Raw genomic sequence first — 19,483 nt, forward strand, 5'->3', positions numbered from 1 at the left:
TTTTTTATTATTTTAATATAATTTTAATTAGAAATCATAAAATTTAAAAAATCATATTACTTTTTACACTATATTTCAAGTTAAGCTATATTATTTTTTTAAAACGGAGGGAGTAACTTTTATTATCACTAATTCTGTCTTGTTTTGTTTGACTGACGCAATATTGATCCTTTTCTTTCTTTGTTTGTTGTTCACTTTTTGACCTTTTGATTGTTTTGTCATAATAAAACAATTTGATTCGAGCATATAGCTTATACACTATTATTATTGTTTGTTTTATCCGTTATCGCTTCTAATACTATACAAAATATACATGAACATTCGAGTACGATTAGCAATTTGAGATTTTATCAATTTCTATATTGAGCATGGTTGAACTTCCCCCACGATGTGTCATGTGCATTTAAATTGAATACACAAAAATAGTTTTGTCAGAAAAGCATAAATCAGACTTAAGCTGATTCAGACACTATTTACAAAATAAAATTAAAAAAATAACAAGATAACCATGTACCGTGACCAAATGAATCTAGTAAATCATGAAAAAAAAAGGTGTAGTTGATCATATATACTACCATATTTACGTAGACATTAATTTAATTTTTCAACCAGCGTATCTTTAATTCCAGAAGATAATGACTCATGCTCTCTATAGAAATACATGTGAATTTGCCACCAAGCTCACTTAAGGTCATTTAGCATGACTTCATCGAGAAGACGGTGGAGTCGAAATAGATAAAGATTTTTTTATTTTTAATTAAAAATTTTGAATTTGAATTTTTTAAATAGAAATATATATGATAGGGAGTGTTTCCTTTTTAATGAACCTTAAGTAGTACACGTTTAAATTCTTCTTGTTATTTTTTTCGTTATGTTATTCCTTTTTTATGTCAAACGATAAAAAATATTTGGCTAATATTTATGATATATTTTTTCATTATATTGACATGCAAAAAAATATACTTTATAATACTTTTCGTATAGTTTTGAATAATTAAAAAGTTATTTCAAATGTACCAAAATTTTCTTTAATCTTGTGGTTTTAAACATGCCACGTGGAAAATTAAAATTAAAGTGTTGCCAAAATAGGAAAGGGATCATTCTTTCTGAAACAAATTAAAATGGAAATAGGGATATTCTTTTTTAAACGGAGGGAGTATTACATTTGAATTTATTTATCGTTTCAGTGTAATAATATCCCATGGTACGTAACTACTTGATCTCTAATAATGATAAATAATTTGATAAGCAAATGGTAGATCAACTAGCTTATGTGATACGTATAACGAATATTTCCTCATTAAAAGGGCTCTTGCAATTAATACCATATTTTAAAATAATATATATATAGGAGATGACTTTATCAAGATGGTTTTATACTGACAAAATAAATGCATTTTGTAAGCTCACATATGGTATCCCCATCATAACTTTGATACGAGAAGTCGAGAACTCTCACTTTTAAATAACTAATACTAATTTAATTTATATAATATAAAAAAAATATTGCACTAATTTTGAAATTAAGTCTTAGGCCTAACAATTAAGTATTAGGCCTAACTTACACCCCAAAAGCTAGCTCAAAGGGACGAGGATTGCCCAAGCCTCTTTAACACACCTCACGCCCAGTGCTTAGCATCTGGTGCGTGGGCAATTTTGATTTTGGGGACCCCAACATCGGGTGAGACGGGCCCTGCTCTGATACCATGTGAAATTAGGTCTTAGGCCTAACTCACACCCCAAAAGCTAGCTCAAAGGGAGGAGGATTGTCCAAGCCTTATAAAGAGTTCACCAATCTCATTAACCACCGATGTGGGACTTTTGTCATTCTTTAACACTAATTGCTTGCAAAAAAGAAAAAGAAAAAGAAAAAGAAAAAAAGAAGAGCAATTAATCATACAAGGTTGGCATTTTCCGAAAGAAATAATAATCAATAATAATATTGGAGTCGCGGGCGCTGAGTGCTTCTATTGTTGAATTAATAGTAAAAAAATTCAATTATGTTTTCACTCCCTATTCAATAATCGTTCAAATATTCACATCAAAATCTTCGTATAACCGGTATAAAGTGAGAAACTCGCTATTAAAAAAAATAATTAATATTTTAAACTTAACATTTATAATGTATAATAAAAAAATACTTATCATTCTACGTCAATTATTAAAATAAATAATAAAAAATAACATCGATAAAACATCTTGCGAAATGAAAGGAAGAATTATCAATATTATATACTATAATTTTTACAATATTTATTTATTATTAATATAAGTGTATGTCAAAAGTCAAAACGAGTACGTACCCTACGGATTAGTCACATTGTACCTTAATATATCCACATTCTTGTTCCATGTGCTTTTAGCATACTTTAGGGTATTTGGAAAAATATTAAAATGTTTAAGTTGACCCTTAAAGGAATTTGACTTTATATTATGTATGATCAAGGGATCTAAAATCACATGCAAACAACTAATTTCATTAATATTCTTTGAGGTTTGACAAATTATTAACTACCCTTTTGGATCTACTTGTTTTGGAAGTCAATGCTTCCCATCTTTTTAATTCTTGATCAAGACTCTTTTTTTTTTTAAATTTCAAAACAATTCACAGTTTTTAAAAGTAAATTATTTTTATGCAACAATGCTCATAAGTCACACGTGAGAAATGTAAATCAACAAGTCTAATGCGATAAGATCGACTATATATGTTGACATGAGAAATTGATTTTTAATTTTCTTTTTTCTTATGAGATATCATCTGTTACACCAATGTCACTCATCAATTACCCTTACGAGTATCATAACATTATTATTATATTAACTCATCAATTACCCTTACGAGTATCATAACATTATTATTATATTAACTAAAAATAAGGTAGTTGCTCCCAATCATAACAACGATTACATCTACTTAAGACTTTTCTGTCACAAGTTGGTACTCCAATAATTTTAAAAAATCTTTTTTACTTGCATTAAAAGGTTCCTTTATTAGAGATGTACTATATTATCACATATAAACAAAGGTTTTATTTTATTTTTTTTATATGTAAGAAGAGTAAATAATAATCCTAACTGATCAAACTGTTTTCAAATTGGTTATGATTTTAAAATTGAAAACGTCAACCCACAGAAATGTAAACATCATCACGTAGATATTTAATCGCGACATGGAAGTGGAAAATTTAACCACTCTATTTTTTAATTTTTTTTATGATGTTCTCTATATTCATATAGAAGCTTTAAATATATTCATTGATTGTAGTTCGTTGCGTAAAACTCATTTAATAGGAAAGTGTTTTCTAATAAGATTTTAATGTTCTGGAACCCAAGTTCAAGGGCAAATTCAGATAGGAATGAGGGGTTCATTCGAACTCAATTGTTTAATGTTTATGCGTAGTTAAACTTATTTTTTAAATCAACTATAAGAGCTATGCTGATTAATTCAATTCAGTAAGTGATTTTGAATCACCTTCTTATACGTATTAAATGTTGAATCTATTTGATTTATTCGTGTGTTTATTTTTACTGTCTGAAACTTCTAAAGGAATTCTATTCAACGTTATGAATTTATTTTTGAGGGTATTAAATAATGTGCACTTGTTCCGTACCACTTTTTCATGGCCCATGTGATCCAAAAACCAAGTAGTACTAATTAATTTGTTCATAAATTTATATACGTACTACTGCATTTTTTTTAGAAACTAAAAAAAAAAATCAATTTGTTAATATATTATATGCCATTGAGAGTTGACCATCATGAGAATAATATTATTTTTCCCATTTTTGAAGACTTTTAATAATTATTTTTTGTTATAGAAACATATATGTCGTACGTAATTGATTACGTAGAGAAGTGATCATTTGAGTTCCGTGACTCGTAATTGAAGTTTATCGTAATTGAATTGCCACAGAATTATAATTTTATCATATACATAATATATAGATATGCTTTTTAATTTGACCTCATTTCATATTTATGTCTTTTAATTTAAGTAAAAAATATCAAAAGAAATTAATTAAATTCACACAATTCATTCAAAATAAAAAAAAGTGCACACAAATATTAATATAACTCTTATGTCTCACGAATCTACCTTTGGAAAAACATTTTTTTTTAAAAAAACCTGAGTTCAATTTTATTTTCTCCTTTATGATACCTTGGTATATGACGCTCTACTTATCAAACAAATTTCAGCTTACAATATTTATATATCTTTGGACAAAGATAAGTAGGTTCAAGTAATATATTAATCTAACTACTCGTCCATTAAAAAAAAGAGAAGAGAATAAATATAATCCAGCTAATATCTTATCTATCCAATTAAGGATTTAATATATATAAATATATAATAAGCACAATTATATGAATTTTGTAACATAATAAATGAATTTTGTAACATAATGCATTTTTTTAGGGTGAGAAATGAATTTTACGAGATAAAGGAACATATGAGAAATTACATGTAAATAAAAATCCTTTTATCGATCCTGAAGGTTTTTCTATGAAGTAAAAAGTTTTAGTGCAGTCGTTTTCAATATCATTAAGCGTAATTTCATGCAATACAACCATTTGGTTTACCTAATATGTCAGAAACATGGGAGAATTGTCTTGTAGGAAGAAATTACTCATATTGGGCTGTAGCCCATTATAAACTGCAAAACTAACTCATATTGGGCCGTAGCCCATTATAAACTGCAAAAATGACTCATATTGGATCAGCCCATTTCATACATCGTGGGGACTGCCACGAGGCCTTAACTTGGCCTTAGTTTCATACATCCATATTATTATTATTTTCAAATCATTACGTATCTTATCAGAAGAACTATAAATCATATATTGAGAAAGATATACACTTAGATATTTGTAATCTTGCTACCAGATACACTAGAATAAGAAATGGGGAGGGATATTGTCATGTATCTAATATACATGCGAATCAACACATTTTAAGAGAAATTTGTGCAATTTCAACACAACACAAAACCCGAATAACTTCTTTAAAATGTTCAATTCGCACGTACTTGGGATGATTATCTATCGATAGTATGTTCCTGACTATGTAGAATTGTTATGAACCTAAAGTTTGAGCACAAATTCAATCATATATGTATCAACTGTCAAGTAGCATAGATATAGAATCAAATTCAACGAGATCTATTCACAGTTGAATTTACTGATCAATTTTTTCACGAGGGAGTTTCTCAATGATAAGCACTTTTTACAAATGAGTATTGGTAGATCAAATTCATCATCTTTTAGTTTTCTTATTTTTAAATTAATGTTTAGCATCTACATTAAAGATCCAACTAAATCTCAATTTGTTTGACTCATCCAACAATAGGGATAAAGCAATAGTTCACTTAATAATGTGAATATAATAGCAACAGTCCACTTAATGGAAGGCCTAACAGAATAGTTAAAAACTGCTTTTGGTCAAACTCTTTTCAGCTTCCAGCTTTTGTAATGTGTGTTGCTTTAATTTTATTGATTCAATTAATCCACTCAGCCGTTTAAATTGATTTGAAAACGAAAGAAGTAGTTTCTTAGTAAAAAAATAAAAAATTATACTTAAGTGATTTTTAAATCAAATAATAAAAAGTCAATTTGAACCTACTTAAAGATTTTTATATCAAATAATAAAAAGTCAATTTAAACCTATTCTACGTTGTTTTTATTATTGTCAAAATAATTTCAAAAGCTAAAGTGACTTAGTATATATCAATTCAAACATATCTCTTAGTCTGATATTTTTTTTGCTTCTATTGATATTATTGTTGAATTTTTGGAATCGATAATATATTTTTTAATCCTAACACAGAATTCCTTGTTTGTGTTGATATATTGTGTCATAATTATCTCAAAATTACTTGTCTTAACCCCTGTTTGTAACCAACAAAGGTTATATTGGAATAGAGTTGAATTCCAATACAAATATCAAAGACTGACCCAAAAATCAAAATAAAAAACTTTGTATTTTCTAATTGGCTATGTCTTACATGTGTTCAACTTTTTTGCTTTATCTTATACTCCATACGCGTGGAATTTGGAAAGGATACTATCATAAGCCGTGGTTAGAATTTATTCCAAAGTAGTTATATTAATATTAAAAATTGTTTAATTTAGTGGAAATAATTCTTTTTAGCATTTAATGGGCATCATGCATTTTATAAAAATAAAATAAAAAATAGGATAATGTAATCCTTACATATGGATCATTTTATCCAGCTTCCAATCATTAAAAAACATTTCAAACATGAATAATTATCGCAAAAAAAGATTCACAATATTTCATATGATTCTAGTTCTTGAAATTTTATGAATATTTAAACCATTCAATGTATCCGTTAGATTTTATGTTGAAAGGATGATTTAGGTATACATGTGCTCATGATTACTTAAATAAATTAGATAGATCTATCCTTCAACTTAAAAGAACTTCAGTTAAAATAGATCTAGTGGGGTGGTCCTGTTTTTCTTTCTGCAAAGATCTCGAAAGTATAAATTATTACTAGAAATAAAAGAAAAAAATTATTTAGAATACGCTAGAAAACCTAGGTTGAAAATGCGTCCAGGTTCATTCTGATAGTTTTTTATGCATTTGCGATGGGACAATAGAAAAAGTATTTCCGATATATCTTTGGTTCAAAAGAAAAGCTCCAGCATAAACAAAAATGAAAGCAAGATATAATGATACAAAAACAACTAAAAAATCATTGTTTTTTCATTTATTAGAAAGCAAAGAATTTGATCTATAATTTATTTAAGAATGGTTAGATGAATGTTGAGCTTTGGATATTAAACATATATAGGGAATACAATCAGATTCTTAAAGCATAAACGTTACAAAATTATTCCCACATGTGTTTTGCTAGTATACTACCTCAAAACGAGTTCTAAAACTGCATTTTAAAACATTTTGCTTCGGTTATAAATATTTATTTGACTGAGCTCGAAATTTACCCAGTTACTTCTTTGTTTTAATATTATATATATATGAAAAAAGATTTCACACCCCTCAAATAAGGTGAAACAATGTATCAAACCTACGACACACAAACTTAAAAATATATATATATTTATTTCGTGTAATTATAAAGTGGACTCCATGGCCCAACTCTCTCCCATCCCAATCTCCCACTTTATTTTTCCCACTTTCTCCTCATTGACTCAGTGCTCAAAACTATTAAAATATTTTTTTTTTGTAGTGTATATAAAATAATACTCATTTGCTTTTCATATTCGTTGCTGACCAATGAACGTGAGCGTTTTACAATTTTTTTCATAGAAAAAAACAAATTTTTAATTTCTTTTTATTTTAATGATCATTATATCTAAATCATCTTTCACGCATCTTAACTAGTATCGTGATGCTCTTTGATACAAATTCTAAACAATGATAGTATTTTAAGTTATTATCTCGTCCTTTGAACCTATATCCTAAATTTAACCTTTTGAAATGGTATGAAATTTCAAAAAGTAGTATTGTTTTCAAAATATAGTATGTTTTTTGTGTGTGTCTATTGAAATAGGAGCCAAAAGTTAAAAGTGTGCATCACAAGGGTTGTCAGCACCTTAAGACGTGCCGACTGCTGAATAGAAAACAACAAGTTTTGTATTGAAGCACATGCAACCCACTTCTGTCACTGTGCCCATTAATCAACTCACCTTGCCAGGGCCTATTGCAGACAACAAAGAACTCAATACTATTGCTTCTTTGTTCACAGGTGGCTAATAATTGGTCTGTATCCACAATCCAGTTATTTGAAAGCTGACAACACTAAACTTTCAATTTCACTACAACGATCACGTACTGGCTAAAGCTTTTTCAACGCTTTGGTTTATTAGAAAAAAAAAACTCCTCTTTCCAGTGTTTCTTCACAGTGCATCTTTCTTTCTCCAATTCTGAGGTATGCACTTCACATTTTCCCTTCGTATCAACTCTAATTCTTTTGGGGGGTTTACGCCTGCTTGCCTGTAAATTCTGGGAAAATCTTGATATTTGTTCAACTACTTAACATATGAGCATAATTTTTTACTTTTTTTTTGTGTGTGTGAAAAAAAAAAAAGGATCTTATTGGGGTGAAGATTAGTTCAGATAATCTGTGATAAAATTTCAGTCTTGTTAATGTATGAGTTGAAGTTTGTTTTGTTTCAATAGCTTTGTCAATATTGTGACATTGAGGTTGATATGTGAATTTATGAATTACTAGGTTAAAATGGATCCAAGGTTCAATAGATTTCCAACAACTGTAAATGGATTCAATCTGGAGAATCAATCCTTACTAAGCTTTTCGGATAATTGGAAGAATAATGAACCTAAAATTGGGGCTATTTATCCAGATCAGAAAATAGTCAATGTTCCAAGATTTGAAAATAGTTTTATCCAACATACGGTTTCATCTCTTTCAAATGACCCTTCCACAACAAGCAATATAGCATTGACTTCTGAGATGGGTACTGAGGATGAATACAATGAAGATTTTGATTTCTCGGATACGGTTTTGAGCTATATAAATCAGATGCTCATGGAAGAAGATATGGAGGACAAGACACATATGCTTCACGAGTCGTTGGAACTTCAAGCAAAAGAGAGATCATTTTATGAGGCCCTTGGCAAGAAGTATCCGCCTTCACCTCACCAGAACCTGTCCATTAATGACCAGAACGGTGAGATACCGGAGGACTATTACTCAGCATGTCTGTATAGCTCTACAAGTAATGTCATTGACAGTAGTGGTTACCTAATTGATCCAAGCATTTCAAATGATCAGAATTACTCTTACGAACAAGGCCTTTTTATTTGTAATGGTCCTTACTCTTCAATTCGCTCATCGAATAGCATAAATAATCTTGTAGATGGGTTCTTGGACTCTCCTGTAAGTCCTCTTCATATACCTGATATATACAATGATAGTCACCCAATTTGGAAATTTAGGAAAGGAGTGGAAGAAGCGAGCAAATTCCTCCCTACTTATAGTAAGTTGTTGGACAATGTGGTTATCAACGACTTGCTACCTCAGGCGAAAAGAGGAGAAAGTGGTTGTGCGGCAGCTCAAGTGGAGAAACGGGATGTGGGAGCGACTTCACCTACCGGACCGAGAGGGACGAAAAATCCTCATAGAGATGATAGGGATTTAGAAGAAGAAGAAGAAAGAAGATGCAAGCAAGCTTCAGTTTATGCAGAATCTACAGTTCGTTCGGATGAGTTTGATGTAATTTTGTTGCATAGCATGGGGGATGGAAGGGAAGCATTGACAGCTTATCGTGAGAGCTTGAAGAACGCTAGAACAAAACCTACAGTGCAATCAAAAGGATTTGCTGTAGGGAGGGGAGGCCGCGGGAAGAAACAGTCTGGTAAAAAGGAAGTCATAGATTTAAGGTCTCTTTTAATAAATTGTGCACAGGCTGTTGCTGCTGATGACTGCAGGAGTGCAACTGAACTGCTGAAACAGGTTAGACTCCATTCATCTCCTTTTGGAGATGGCAACCAGAGATTAGCTCATTGTTTTGCAGATGGTCTGGAAGCACGTTTGGCAGGCACTGGTAGCCAGATTTATAAGGCCCTCGTCAATAAACGAACATCAGCAGCTGATTTTTTAAAGGCCTATCATTTGTATCTCGCATCATGCCCATTCAGAAAGATTTCAGGTTTTACCTCAAACAAGACGATCATTAGAAAATCAAAGCATGCTACAAGGGTCCACATCATTGACTTTGGCATCCTCTATGGCTTTCAATGGCCTACGCTTATTCAACGTATTGCAGCAAGAGAAGGTGGACCACCAAATCTTCGTATAACTGGTATAGAATTTCCTCAACCTGGCTTCAGGCCAGCAGAAAGGATTGAGGAAACAGGACGCCGTTTGAGCGATTATGCCAAGTCCTTTAATGTTCCATTTGAGTACCAAGCAATAGCAAAGAAATGGGAAACCATCAGACTTGAGGATCTAAAGCTTGAAAAGGATGAGTATCTTGTTGTCAATTGTTTGTATAGATTTAAGAACTTGCACGATGAGACCGTGTTATCTGACAGTTCGAGAACTCTCGTTCTCAATCTAATAAGGGAGATCAATCCAGACATTTTCATCCATGGGATTGTAAATGGGGCCTATAGTGCCCCATTCTTTGTCACACGGTTCCGTGAGGTCCTGTTTCATTTTTCAGCACTTTTTGATATGCTGGAAGCTAATGTGCCCCGGGAGTTTCCGGAAAGACTGTTAATTGAGAGAGAGATCTTTGGGAGGGAAGCCCTCAATGTCATAGCTTGTGAGGGATGGGAAAGAGTTGAAAGGCCAGAGACATATAAGCAGTGGCAAGTTCGTCATCTAAGGGCAAGGTTTACACAAACACCTTTTGAGCAAGAGGAGATCATGAATATAGCAGTTAAAAAGGTGAGAACAAGCTATCACAAAGACTTTGTAATCGATCAAGATAACAAGTGGATGTTGCTGGGGTGGAAAGGGAGAACGATCTACGCCTTATCTTGTTGGACACCTATTTAAAAAACCTGCAAGGCATACTTTTGAAAATCAACTTGTCCTTCCACATATTTGGAGAATTCAACAATACAGATGTAAGTCTCATAGCCTATTTTACATCACATATGTTCTCTTCTTATTGCACTTCATCACTTAACATTTAAAAGTGACAGTTTTTCCTCCCCTGCAGGTATCTGGCAAGCTCATTCTAGATAATGCTCACACAAGCGATACAAAGGTCATGTTGTTGCTCAATACTCTTGCCAATGATGATGAATTCAAATGGCTAGCAGATAATCATTTCCAACAAGCGTGAAGCACATTTGTTTTTTTTTCCATATCAGTGGTATACAAGCTAAGGTTGCACACACTTCGACCAATTCCTTGAATATCTGCTACTACCCAATAACTCTACCCACCAAGACCTAGGCAGCTGTGAAAAAATCGCCTAGAGTTTTTATTTGTTGGTCTCTAGTGAGATTTCTTTCCTGATCTCGAGGCTTTTTCTCGTTTAGGGACTACTTGGCACATCCTTGGGTGCTTATGTGCAACACTTTTGTTATTAAACATTGCTTTCTTGTTTGTTTCACTTCTTTGTCCATTGTTTGTGTTTCCACATGAAAAGAAAGAGAGTTTTTGGATATCCAAGTTTCTACTCAAGATTTTTTGGTTTGCAATAGGTAATCTGGAATTTTATGATGTTGCAAGTGGGGAGCCTTTTCTACTTTTCTTCCCAAAGACCTCAAAAGCACATAACTTTTAAAGATCAAGAAAATTAATGTAGGATATGCAGAACAGAGAGTGTGGTTCCAAATGCGTCTTGTTTCATTCAAATTGAGCAAGAAAAGAATATTATGCGTCTAGGAAATGTGAGGGAGTTCTTATTGTAAAATTAATTATCAGAAAATGACTACTTATGTATGAATGATTTAATATTTGACCAACTTAGCATCATAGCTTAGGTAGGTAAAGGGAACAATGAATGAATAGTTGCGATCTGTAAATCGAGAAAAAAATGATAGTTTAAGAGTTTTTGAGCATTAACTCATCTTTTAACTAGAAACTAGACACTGCTAAAATGAAAACTTTATCATTTTTTTTTCTTCAGGCAGTGTGTGTTCTATTCAATTAGCAATTTGGAAATTAGGACATGGAGAAAACTATACTGGTTAAAGGAAAAAAAAAAAGAGACGGAGATAACGAATATAGGACTAAGCATTGTATTAGAACTGAATGTCCAGATTTGAGTCTAGTAATAAGCTGCTGTGTCACAATAGTCTTGTGTGTTTCACTTTAGCATTTTAATGCAATGAACTATTTAAAGATTTTTCTATTCTTAACTTTCTTTTCACCAAAGAGTACTCACCGTGAGCTCTAATGAACAGAGACAGAAGGCCTATTAGCAGAATCTGGGAGAAACTTCAATGAATATGAAGATGAGAGAACATCTTAAGCAAATAGTAATCAAATCTTCTAATTAAAAAATACATCACTAAATTTCAAAATGATCATAAAAAGGATTATTACACGAATCCTCTTCGGATATACAACCACACATACACAAAACAGACAGAGAACTGAAGCTGTACCTTTAACTTGCAGATCAACATGCTCCATCACCAGTATTTATCTCAATTTTCAGGTCAGTCAAGATTTGATTATCTTCTTTTAGCGACTCTGAGATTGGAAACAGCAGTATTCAAGGATTAATCATTCAGTCAAAGGAGTTGCAGCATTGAAGGAAACATAAGGCAGAAATTTCAAAATGGAGATAAATGTTATATACACAAATGATAAAAATGTGAATAGCAAGTGGTGCAGGGAAACAGTGTAATGAGCGAGAGTTTGTTATAAGTAGCAGTGAGTAGGCATAGTAAGAGCAGAGCAGTTATTTTTATGTGAAGTTTTCCATCTTCTTCTTCTTATCATTTGTTCTTCCATATCAGTTCAACTTGTTATTTCTTTGTAATTTCAATTCGTGATTGCAATATTACAACAGTTCCCTTGGTTTCAATATATCGCTACAAATAATAAGCTGGAAGACGATAAACTTTTATCATTTGAAAAAAGCATGCCTGATAGAACAAAAATTAGAGATGCATTTGTCGATGTCGAATCACAAAGAAGTTTCTATATCAACTTCAATTCTTAACAATCGACGACAGAACTACAGATAACTAAGTTCCTTTTTCACCAAATTACTAAGATCAATCGGAAGAATTTAATAATAACTACGAGATACTAGTATCTCTTGTACGCCAAGGAGAAGCATTCACGCCTTTTTGATTTTTTAAATTTGAACAAGTATTATTTGATAACTATTTATAATATTATAAACAATTATTGTTGGACAAAGAAAATATATCAATATGATGAAAACAGACTTAAAGTATTGGTCAAAGTTCATATAAGTTTAATTTTCAAAATTTGAGAGGCTACATTTCAATATGAAAACTCGTTTACGTTTGAGAAGTGTACGTAATACTTGCATCATATAACTATTAAGTTGATGGTATTAGGTACGTCATTTTCTTTTAAAAAAAATGTTTGTAATCATAAGTGGGAATACCAATCATTCATGACGATTATTCATATTCCTATATGGAGAGAGAAAGCAGTCCTCAGGCCAAGGACGGGTTCCAAAGAGAAGAAAGCAAAGGATTGAAATTTCAAGTTTTATATTGGATAAACAATAGACCAAGTCAATCTCAAATAAAACTGAGAACATACAACAATTATGAATGTGAACATATGCTTTCACATTAGTGCTTCATTTGACGACAATACATAATACCCAATATAGTCCCATAAGCAATAGTAGGCTAGTAAGAAATAGAGGCACAAGTAGTGTTAGAAAACTGAGAGTGATCAGAAGTACAAAAAGTACTAGTAAAATAATAAATATATCGAAAATAATACTAATACTACTGATACATTATATCGCTGTTCTCCATTGTCATTTATAAAACATGACCCATGAACAATCCCCTTGTTGCAATCCCTAGCTCCACCAAAGTTAACACCTTATAAATAAGATTCTCACTAATCAAAAAAGGAATTTAGAAACTTGACATAGGAAAACTAGTCATTTAACCTTGAATTAGAAACTAAAACCTACATCTTTGCATCTAAAATTAAAGTTCCAAACTGATTTTTGAACTTGATAGACATGCTTTGTACTTCATGTATATAGTTTTTACTATCAATTTGTTCATATAATATTTTTCTTTGTTGCACCTTTCTTTCCTAGAACCCATCCTTTAATTATACATTTCCGCTTTACGCTTAAAGCCCCAACATACCTTGTGCCTTTCTCTGCTACTTCCTGGGTTTGATTGCCTTTGACAACACTGACTGGGACAATCTTCGGTTCAACAGGTGATGATCTATCATCTTGTGAGGTTTTTCCATCAGTGCTATCTTTAGTTTCTTTGTTTCCTTCTTTGAATCCTTGCTTGAACCTGTAATAGTTTGTCGGCTCACTACTCTCGAAGGGACGTTCACCCAATATCTGGACCAGATCTTCTTGATAAAGGACCTCCTTTTCTAGTAGCAATTCTGCAATCTGAGCTACATGTTCTCTGTGTTCCTCTATAAGTTGTAAAGTACGATCATATGCCTTGGCTACCCATTTTCTAACTTCATTGTCAATAAGTGCTGCAGTCTTGCTACTGTAGGGCTTTGATGTCTCAAGTGCATCTTCTCTTTGCGGAAAAGAAAGAAGACCAACTTTTTCACTGAAGCCGTAGACTGCTACCTGGGCATATGTCATCTTGGTCACTTTCTCCAAATCATCTTGAGCTCCAGTTGAGATTTTTCCAATCAAAATCTACTCAAAATAAGTACTAGTTAATATCCATATGAACATAGTGAAAATATGATTTTAGTGAAAAATAGAAGGCCAAAGGTAGAAAGTTCCAAAAAAGAACAGGTAGAAAAAGGATTTAAAGAGACTGCACTTTCATTAAGGTCGCAGTTACTAAATCTTGGGCAACAATGAAGTATTATATGTGAAGTTGCTTTTTAGGTTATTCATTCTATAAAAATCTAGAGTTCGTATTGAGGCCGATTACTTCACTGAGCAGCTTTTCTTTGACGTTGAAAAGCAGAGAATGGAATATGACCAAACTCATTCGGAATCATTTACTATGTATGCATTTAGGCATGTCACTCTCTAAAAGTTGGTGGCATGACACTGTCTTCTTAAATACATCAAGAAAATTACTCATTCCTATTATGACAGCAAAAAGGTACCTAAAAATGACATGCTACAAACAACTTTGATGCCTATAAAATATTCTTGCAGAACCACAACACAAGTAATTCATGTTACAAGGGATTCACCTTCTAGAGGCCAACTATTTCTCTATAGAAAATGGTGATTTCCCAAAGAGAATGTCACAGGAGTCATTCTTGAAGTATGATGCTTGCTCATCCATGACCATATGAGGAGACAACAACCTATTTTTTCAACCAATGGGGGAAGCTCTAACAGTCTTTGGTAGAAATGGTTTGCATATGCGTACAGATGATGAGATTTTCCAAAAGATTAACTGATAATGATGTAGGGAAAACATGTGAAAGCTAGGAGACAGTTGATAAATTTACCTGCTCAGCAGCTCGGCCACCAAGAGTCATACATGTCATATCAAATAGCTGCTCCTTGGTCATTAAATGATTTTCACTGCTAACATATTGAGCAAATCCCAGTGCTGCTGTACCACGAGGAATAATTGTCACTTTAAGTAATGGTTCTGCATATTCCAAGAACCAACCAGCAACAGCATGGCCAGATTCATGATAGGCAATTGTCCTCCTTTCCATCTTGCTTATGACCTGTAGAAAGCACAAAGGTAGCTTTGGATTCGCAAGTTATATCATTCAAACATAAAGTTTTTTGCCATTTGCAAGTTCTTAACAGACCCGAATGGACTGCAATTTATAACAGCATATCAAGAAAAAAGTGAGGAGATTGGCTACCTTGCTCTTCTTCTCTAGACCACCGATCACCCTGTCTATTGCTGCCTCAAAATGTTGCATTTTGATTTTGGTACTCTCGCTCCTAGCAGCAACCAAAGCAGATTCATTACAAACATTTGCAATATCTGCTCCAACAAATCCTGGTGTTAGAGCAGCAAGCCTCTGTGAATAGAATGCTGCTTCTTGATCAATTTTCAAATTGTTCAAATAGATTCTAAAAATCTGTTCACGACCTCTTATATCTGGTTTGTCAATGGTAATCTGGCGATCAAATCGACCAGGCCTTAACAATGCTTTGTCTAATATATCAAGTCTATTTGTGCCAGCAAGCACAACTACACCAGATGTGGTTGCAAATCCGTCCATTTCTACAAGCAGTTGATTTAGAGTTCTTTCACGTTCATCATTTGCTCCAGAAGAGTGTCCCCTCCCTCTTGAACCACCAATTGCATCAATCTCATCTATGAAAATAATACTAGGTGCACATCGTCTTGCCTCACGAAATAAGCTCCTAACTCTACCTGGTCCAATACCAACAAACATCTCCAAAAAATCTGAACCAGAGATAGAGAGAAAAGGTACACCAGACTCTCCTGCTGTAGCTTTAGCTAAGAGTGTCTTTCCAGTCCCGGGAGGACCCACTAGAAGAGCACCCTTAGGGATTTTGGCTCCCAACTCCTCGTATTTCTTGGGATTCTTAAGGAAGTGGACAAACTCCATGATTTCTTGCTTAGCCTCGTCACATCCAGCCACATCCTTGAAGAAGACCTGTTCAACAAAAATGCCAACTGACTTTAATTTCCAACTAATCATGAATTAAAACTGATTCTCAGTGAAAAGAATGTTGGTTATTTCAAAGCTGCATCAATAATGGAACTAAATTCTCACCTTGTTCTTTGCATTTTTGTCCATCTTCATGAAACGGGGTTTACCAATACCAAATATTCCACTAACACCTCCCCAATCCATGTAATAAAGGATAGCAAGAGGCAATACCATTACACCAAACTTCATCATTTCTGGCAACCAATCCAACTCATTAACATATACCACAGGGACATAATTGCGAGGGTCTATTCCAGAGGCTTCTTGGGCTTCCTTAAGCTTCTGCTCAAATAACACAACATTCCCAATGTTGAAATAATATTTGTGGTGGCTCAGGTTTCTACTACTATTTGTACAACTTATAGGACCTTGAACTGTGTTATCACAAGTTTGATTATTATCAGGTGAAGAATTCCTTATATAAACTGTGGCTACTTCTTTGTTAGCAACAACAATTCGATCAACATGACCAGGTTCAAGTAGCTTGTTTTTGAACTCTTGGAAGCTAATCTGCGAATTCACAGAAAAAGAAGTATCCATGTCAAAGAGAAAACACAACTATCCGATGAGAATAAGGCAAACAGTTTCCCCCTCCAAGAAAGTAGAATCCTGCTAAGTCACCAGTCACGACTAAAAAGATATAACATATACAGAATTCTGTAGCTTCTTTAATTTCATAGCTACACTGTAAAACCTTGAGTAGTAGTTCTTCAACAATATAATCCACCTTAATATATTATTACTTTTATAGATATTAATATAACCAATTAGATTAAGAAGAATATGTTTCAACTTGGCAAGCTAAAACTGAGATGAAATTGTCACGTACTTGAATGAAATAGCACGAGCAAAGCTTCTTTATATGGCATTTGATATAAGTAGTTCTAGTTTTAAAAACAACTAAATGAAGTTGACTTCATCTCAAAGACCAACTCAAAACCGATTCTTCGAAACCAAACTAAGAATTTCATCCATGAAAGTTTCCAAATTAAACACATTTATAGCAGAAATAATACAATCAACTTATATTGAACTCACACTCCTCAAGGCACTAAACTCATCCTACCATAAAAGAAAAAGGAGCTGAAACAACGAGAGTTAAAATCTGTACAACAAACTGTTGGTTAAGGACTAACCTCCTCCGAATCAAGATGGTTCAGGAGTAATATTGACAACAGAACAGAACCAATAAACAGAATCAATAGTATATAGTGATGCTGCTTCATTAAGTTCTTTATTGATGAAGGTTGCTTCATGAAGTTCTCCTAAAGGTTTCCTTGTTCACTTACACTTTGCTCTGCCAAAGATTAAACCAAAGAAACAAAAATTCACCATAACAAGCTAAAGGGGAACAAAACATTAAAAGAATAATCTGGAGAAACAGGAATTAGAGCAGCAACCGACGAAGGGCTGATCATGTCAAATAATGTTACTTATCACTTATTCCACACATAAAGGTTTTCACACTAGGAATTTTAATACGTTGTTCTGATTAGTATACAAACACATTTAGACCATTGTTAAGACGTAATATTAAAATCAACTGCTTACTACTTTTTCAGTTCAGAAACTCTTAAAAGAAACACAATAGCAGAAAATTAGAACACTCAACATATCCCTGATAATTTCCTTTGTCTGCTTTCTACACACCACACAAGAAAAGCACACTCAAATTCTGCCCAACCTTTCCATTTCCATCACCATTTACAGATAAAGTATCTTTGTCTTGGAATAGCATAAATCATTTAGATCTCCACAACCCAAACTCTCTTCCACTTTGTAGATTTCATAATCAGTATCCTCATCTTCGTAATATTCCAAATGATTTAGATCTCTATTACTATCTCTAGAAAATTTCTTATTGGTTTTGCACGAAGTCTAATAATCAATTTCCTATATAGAGTACATCTACACATTTCCTTTTGATATGTAAAGAACATCTCGATTCTAGACATTATCTCTAATAATACAGAATTTATATAAACATGAATATATATAATGATATCGAATTCAAAAATTTTATATATTATATTGAACAAACTGAGAAAAAAACTGATATAATTCCTACAATTAACATATCCAAGAAAGTTTTGCTAGATCACTTCAAATAATTTTACTCTCCATCATATGTTCTCTAATATCAAATATAACTGATCAGTGACAATCAAACCGGAATTAGGGGCTAATTCCTCTAAGTGTTCATCCCACCAGGGGAGGAGCTAGCATACTGTTAGGGGTTCACCACCTTCAGCTGAAATTACTACGTTAAGATTATTTTTTATGTATATATTGTAGATGTCAAACCCCCATCGATTAGTTACTGTGTTTACATTCTTCTGATTTTGAACCCTGCTCCACCACTGCATCCAACTTAATAATTTTTCAACAGAAGTTCGTAAACTAAAATACCAATGTAGCTAAAAAAGAAAACATTTTTCCCAAACCCTGAAATACATTTGGCTCTAGAAAATGCAAAATCTAAAAGATACTGTTCTCCAATGAGATTATTAATGATCGTGCCTTAAAGATTCATTATTATCAACATATTCCATCTCTGTTTCAGCAAATTACAACCAGGAGCACAGGGCAGAGCTACAATTTTGTGTATGTTCAGCAAAACCCGTTAATTTTGGTTCAAACTCTATGTTTGTATTTAAAAATCAATACACATAGTACATATAACCTAATAAGCTGATAAAAAATTCAGAATTCATAAACTCAAAATTATAGAGCCGCCTCTGAATTCGAATATACAACACGTAGACAAGATGATTGGTTAAGCTTAAAGATTAAGGTCATAAATTTCATCAAATGCTAGAAAAAAATAGTTTATTATGGTATATTTAAGACCTAGTCTGATATTCACCATTATTATCAGAGAGTTTGATGAACTTACCTGTAATGTTAGCAGAAATGGCAATATCGAATGGCTTGGTGGGGGAAGAAAGACCTAGGTGTTATTATTTAGAGGAATTATACGGAAATTTAAACAAATATATTGGTCAACATAAATATTATTATATGTAATATAACATTAAAAATTATTTTGTGGGTTGTTCTTTTATTTTTTTCAAAGAGGTGGGTCAGTGTTTTGTTTTTACTTGTTGTGATGGCCATTTAGCAAGTAAATGGTTTATGTTGTAATATTCTCTATTATTAATAATACTTATAAAAATAATTATAATATACATTT

At 32.6% G+C, this 19,483-nt stretch overlaps 2 protein-coding genes across 4 annotated transcripts; one reads left to right on the forward strand and one right to left on the reverse strand.

The window, feature by feature from the left end:
• Positions 1–7,532: 7,532 nt before the first annotated feature.
• On the forward strand, positions 7,533–11,134 carry LOC107002567 (scarecrow-like protein 9). 2 transcript variants are annotated; one of them, XM_015200631.2, is made up of 3 exons: positions 7,533–7,914; positions 8,218–10,580; positions 10,659–11,134. In XM_015200631.2, exon 2 carries the CDS (start codon positions 8,224–8,226, stop codon positions 10,507–10,509), a length of 2,286 nt encoding a protein of 761 aa, XP_015056117.1. In that variant the 5' UTR covers positions 7,533–7,914; positions 8,218–8,223; the 3' UTR covers positions 10,510–10,580; positions 10,659–11,134. The 2 variants fall into 2 exon arrangements, with proteins under 2 accessions (XP_015056117.1, XP_015056116.1); XM_015200630.2 differs by having other exon boundaries at positions 7,534–7,914; positions 10,676–11,133.
• A 750-nt stretch (positions 11,135–11,884) lies between these two features.
• Positions 11,885–19,311, reverse strand: LOC107002568 (ATP-dependent zinc metalloprotease FTSH 8, mitochondrial-like). 2 transcript variants are annotated; one of them, XM_015200633.2, is made up of 7 exons: positions 19,187–19,311; positions 17,427–17,587; positions 16,354–16,800; positions 15,466–16,233; positions 15,094–15,321; positions 13,788–14,314; positions 11,885–12,162 (listed from the first exon to the last, which is right to left on the reverse strand). In XM_015200633.2, the coding sequence occupies exons 2-7, from the start codon at positions 17,544–17,546 to the stop codon at positions 12,144–12,146; spliced, it is 2,109 nt and encodes a 702-aa protein (XP_015056119.1). In that variant the 5' UTR covers positions 17,547–17,587; positions 19,187–19,311; the 3' UTR covers positions 11,885–12,143. The 2 variants fall into 2 exon arrangements, with proteins under 2 accessions (XP_015056119.1, XP_015056118.1); XM_015200632.2 differs by lacking the exon at positions 11,885–12,162 and having other exon boundaries at positions 13,221–14,314.
• Positions 19,312–19,483: the final 172 nt, after the last annotated feature.

Source organism: Solanum pennellii, chromosome 10 (genome assembly GCF_001406875.1).
Source record: "Solanum pennellii chromosome 10, SPENNV200".
NCBI lineage: Eukaryota > Viridiplantae > Streptophyta > Magnoliopsida > Solanales > Solanaceae > Solanum > Solanum pennellii.

What these genes read in the sequence shown, in the direction of transcription:
- LOC107002567 (XM_015200631.2), top strand. Translation starts at nt 8,224, where the DNA reads ATGGATCCAAGGTTCAATAGATTTCCAACAACTGTAAATGGATTCAAT.
- LOC107002568 (XM_015200632.2), bottom strand. Translation starts at nt 17,546, where the DNA reads ATGAAGCAACCTTCATCAATAAAGAACTTAATGAAGCAGCATCACTAT. An exon ending in ACCATCTTGATTCGGAGGAG is followed by an intron (nt 16,801 to 17,426) that starts GTTAGTCCTTAA and finishes GTGAATTCGCAG; the next exon opens with ATTAGCTTCCAAGAGTTCAA. An exon ending in GTCTAGAGAAGAAGAGCAAG is followed by an intron (nt 15,322 to 15,465) that starts GTAGCCAATCTC and finishes TGCTTTCTACAG; the next exon opens with GTCATAAGCAAGATGGAAAG.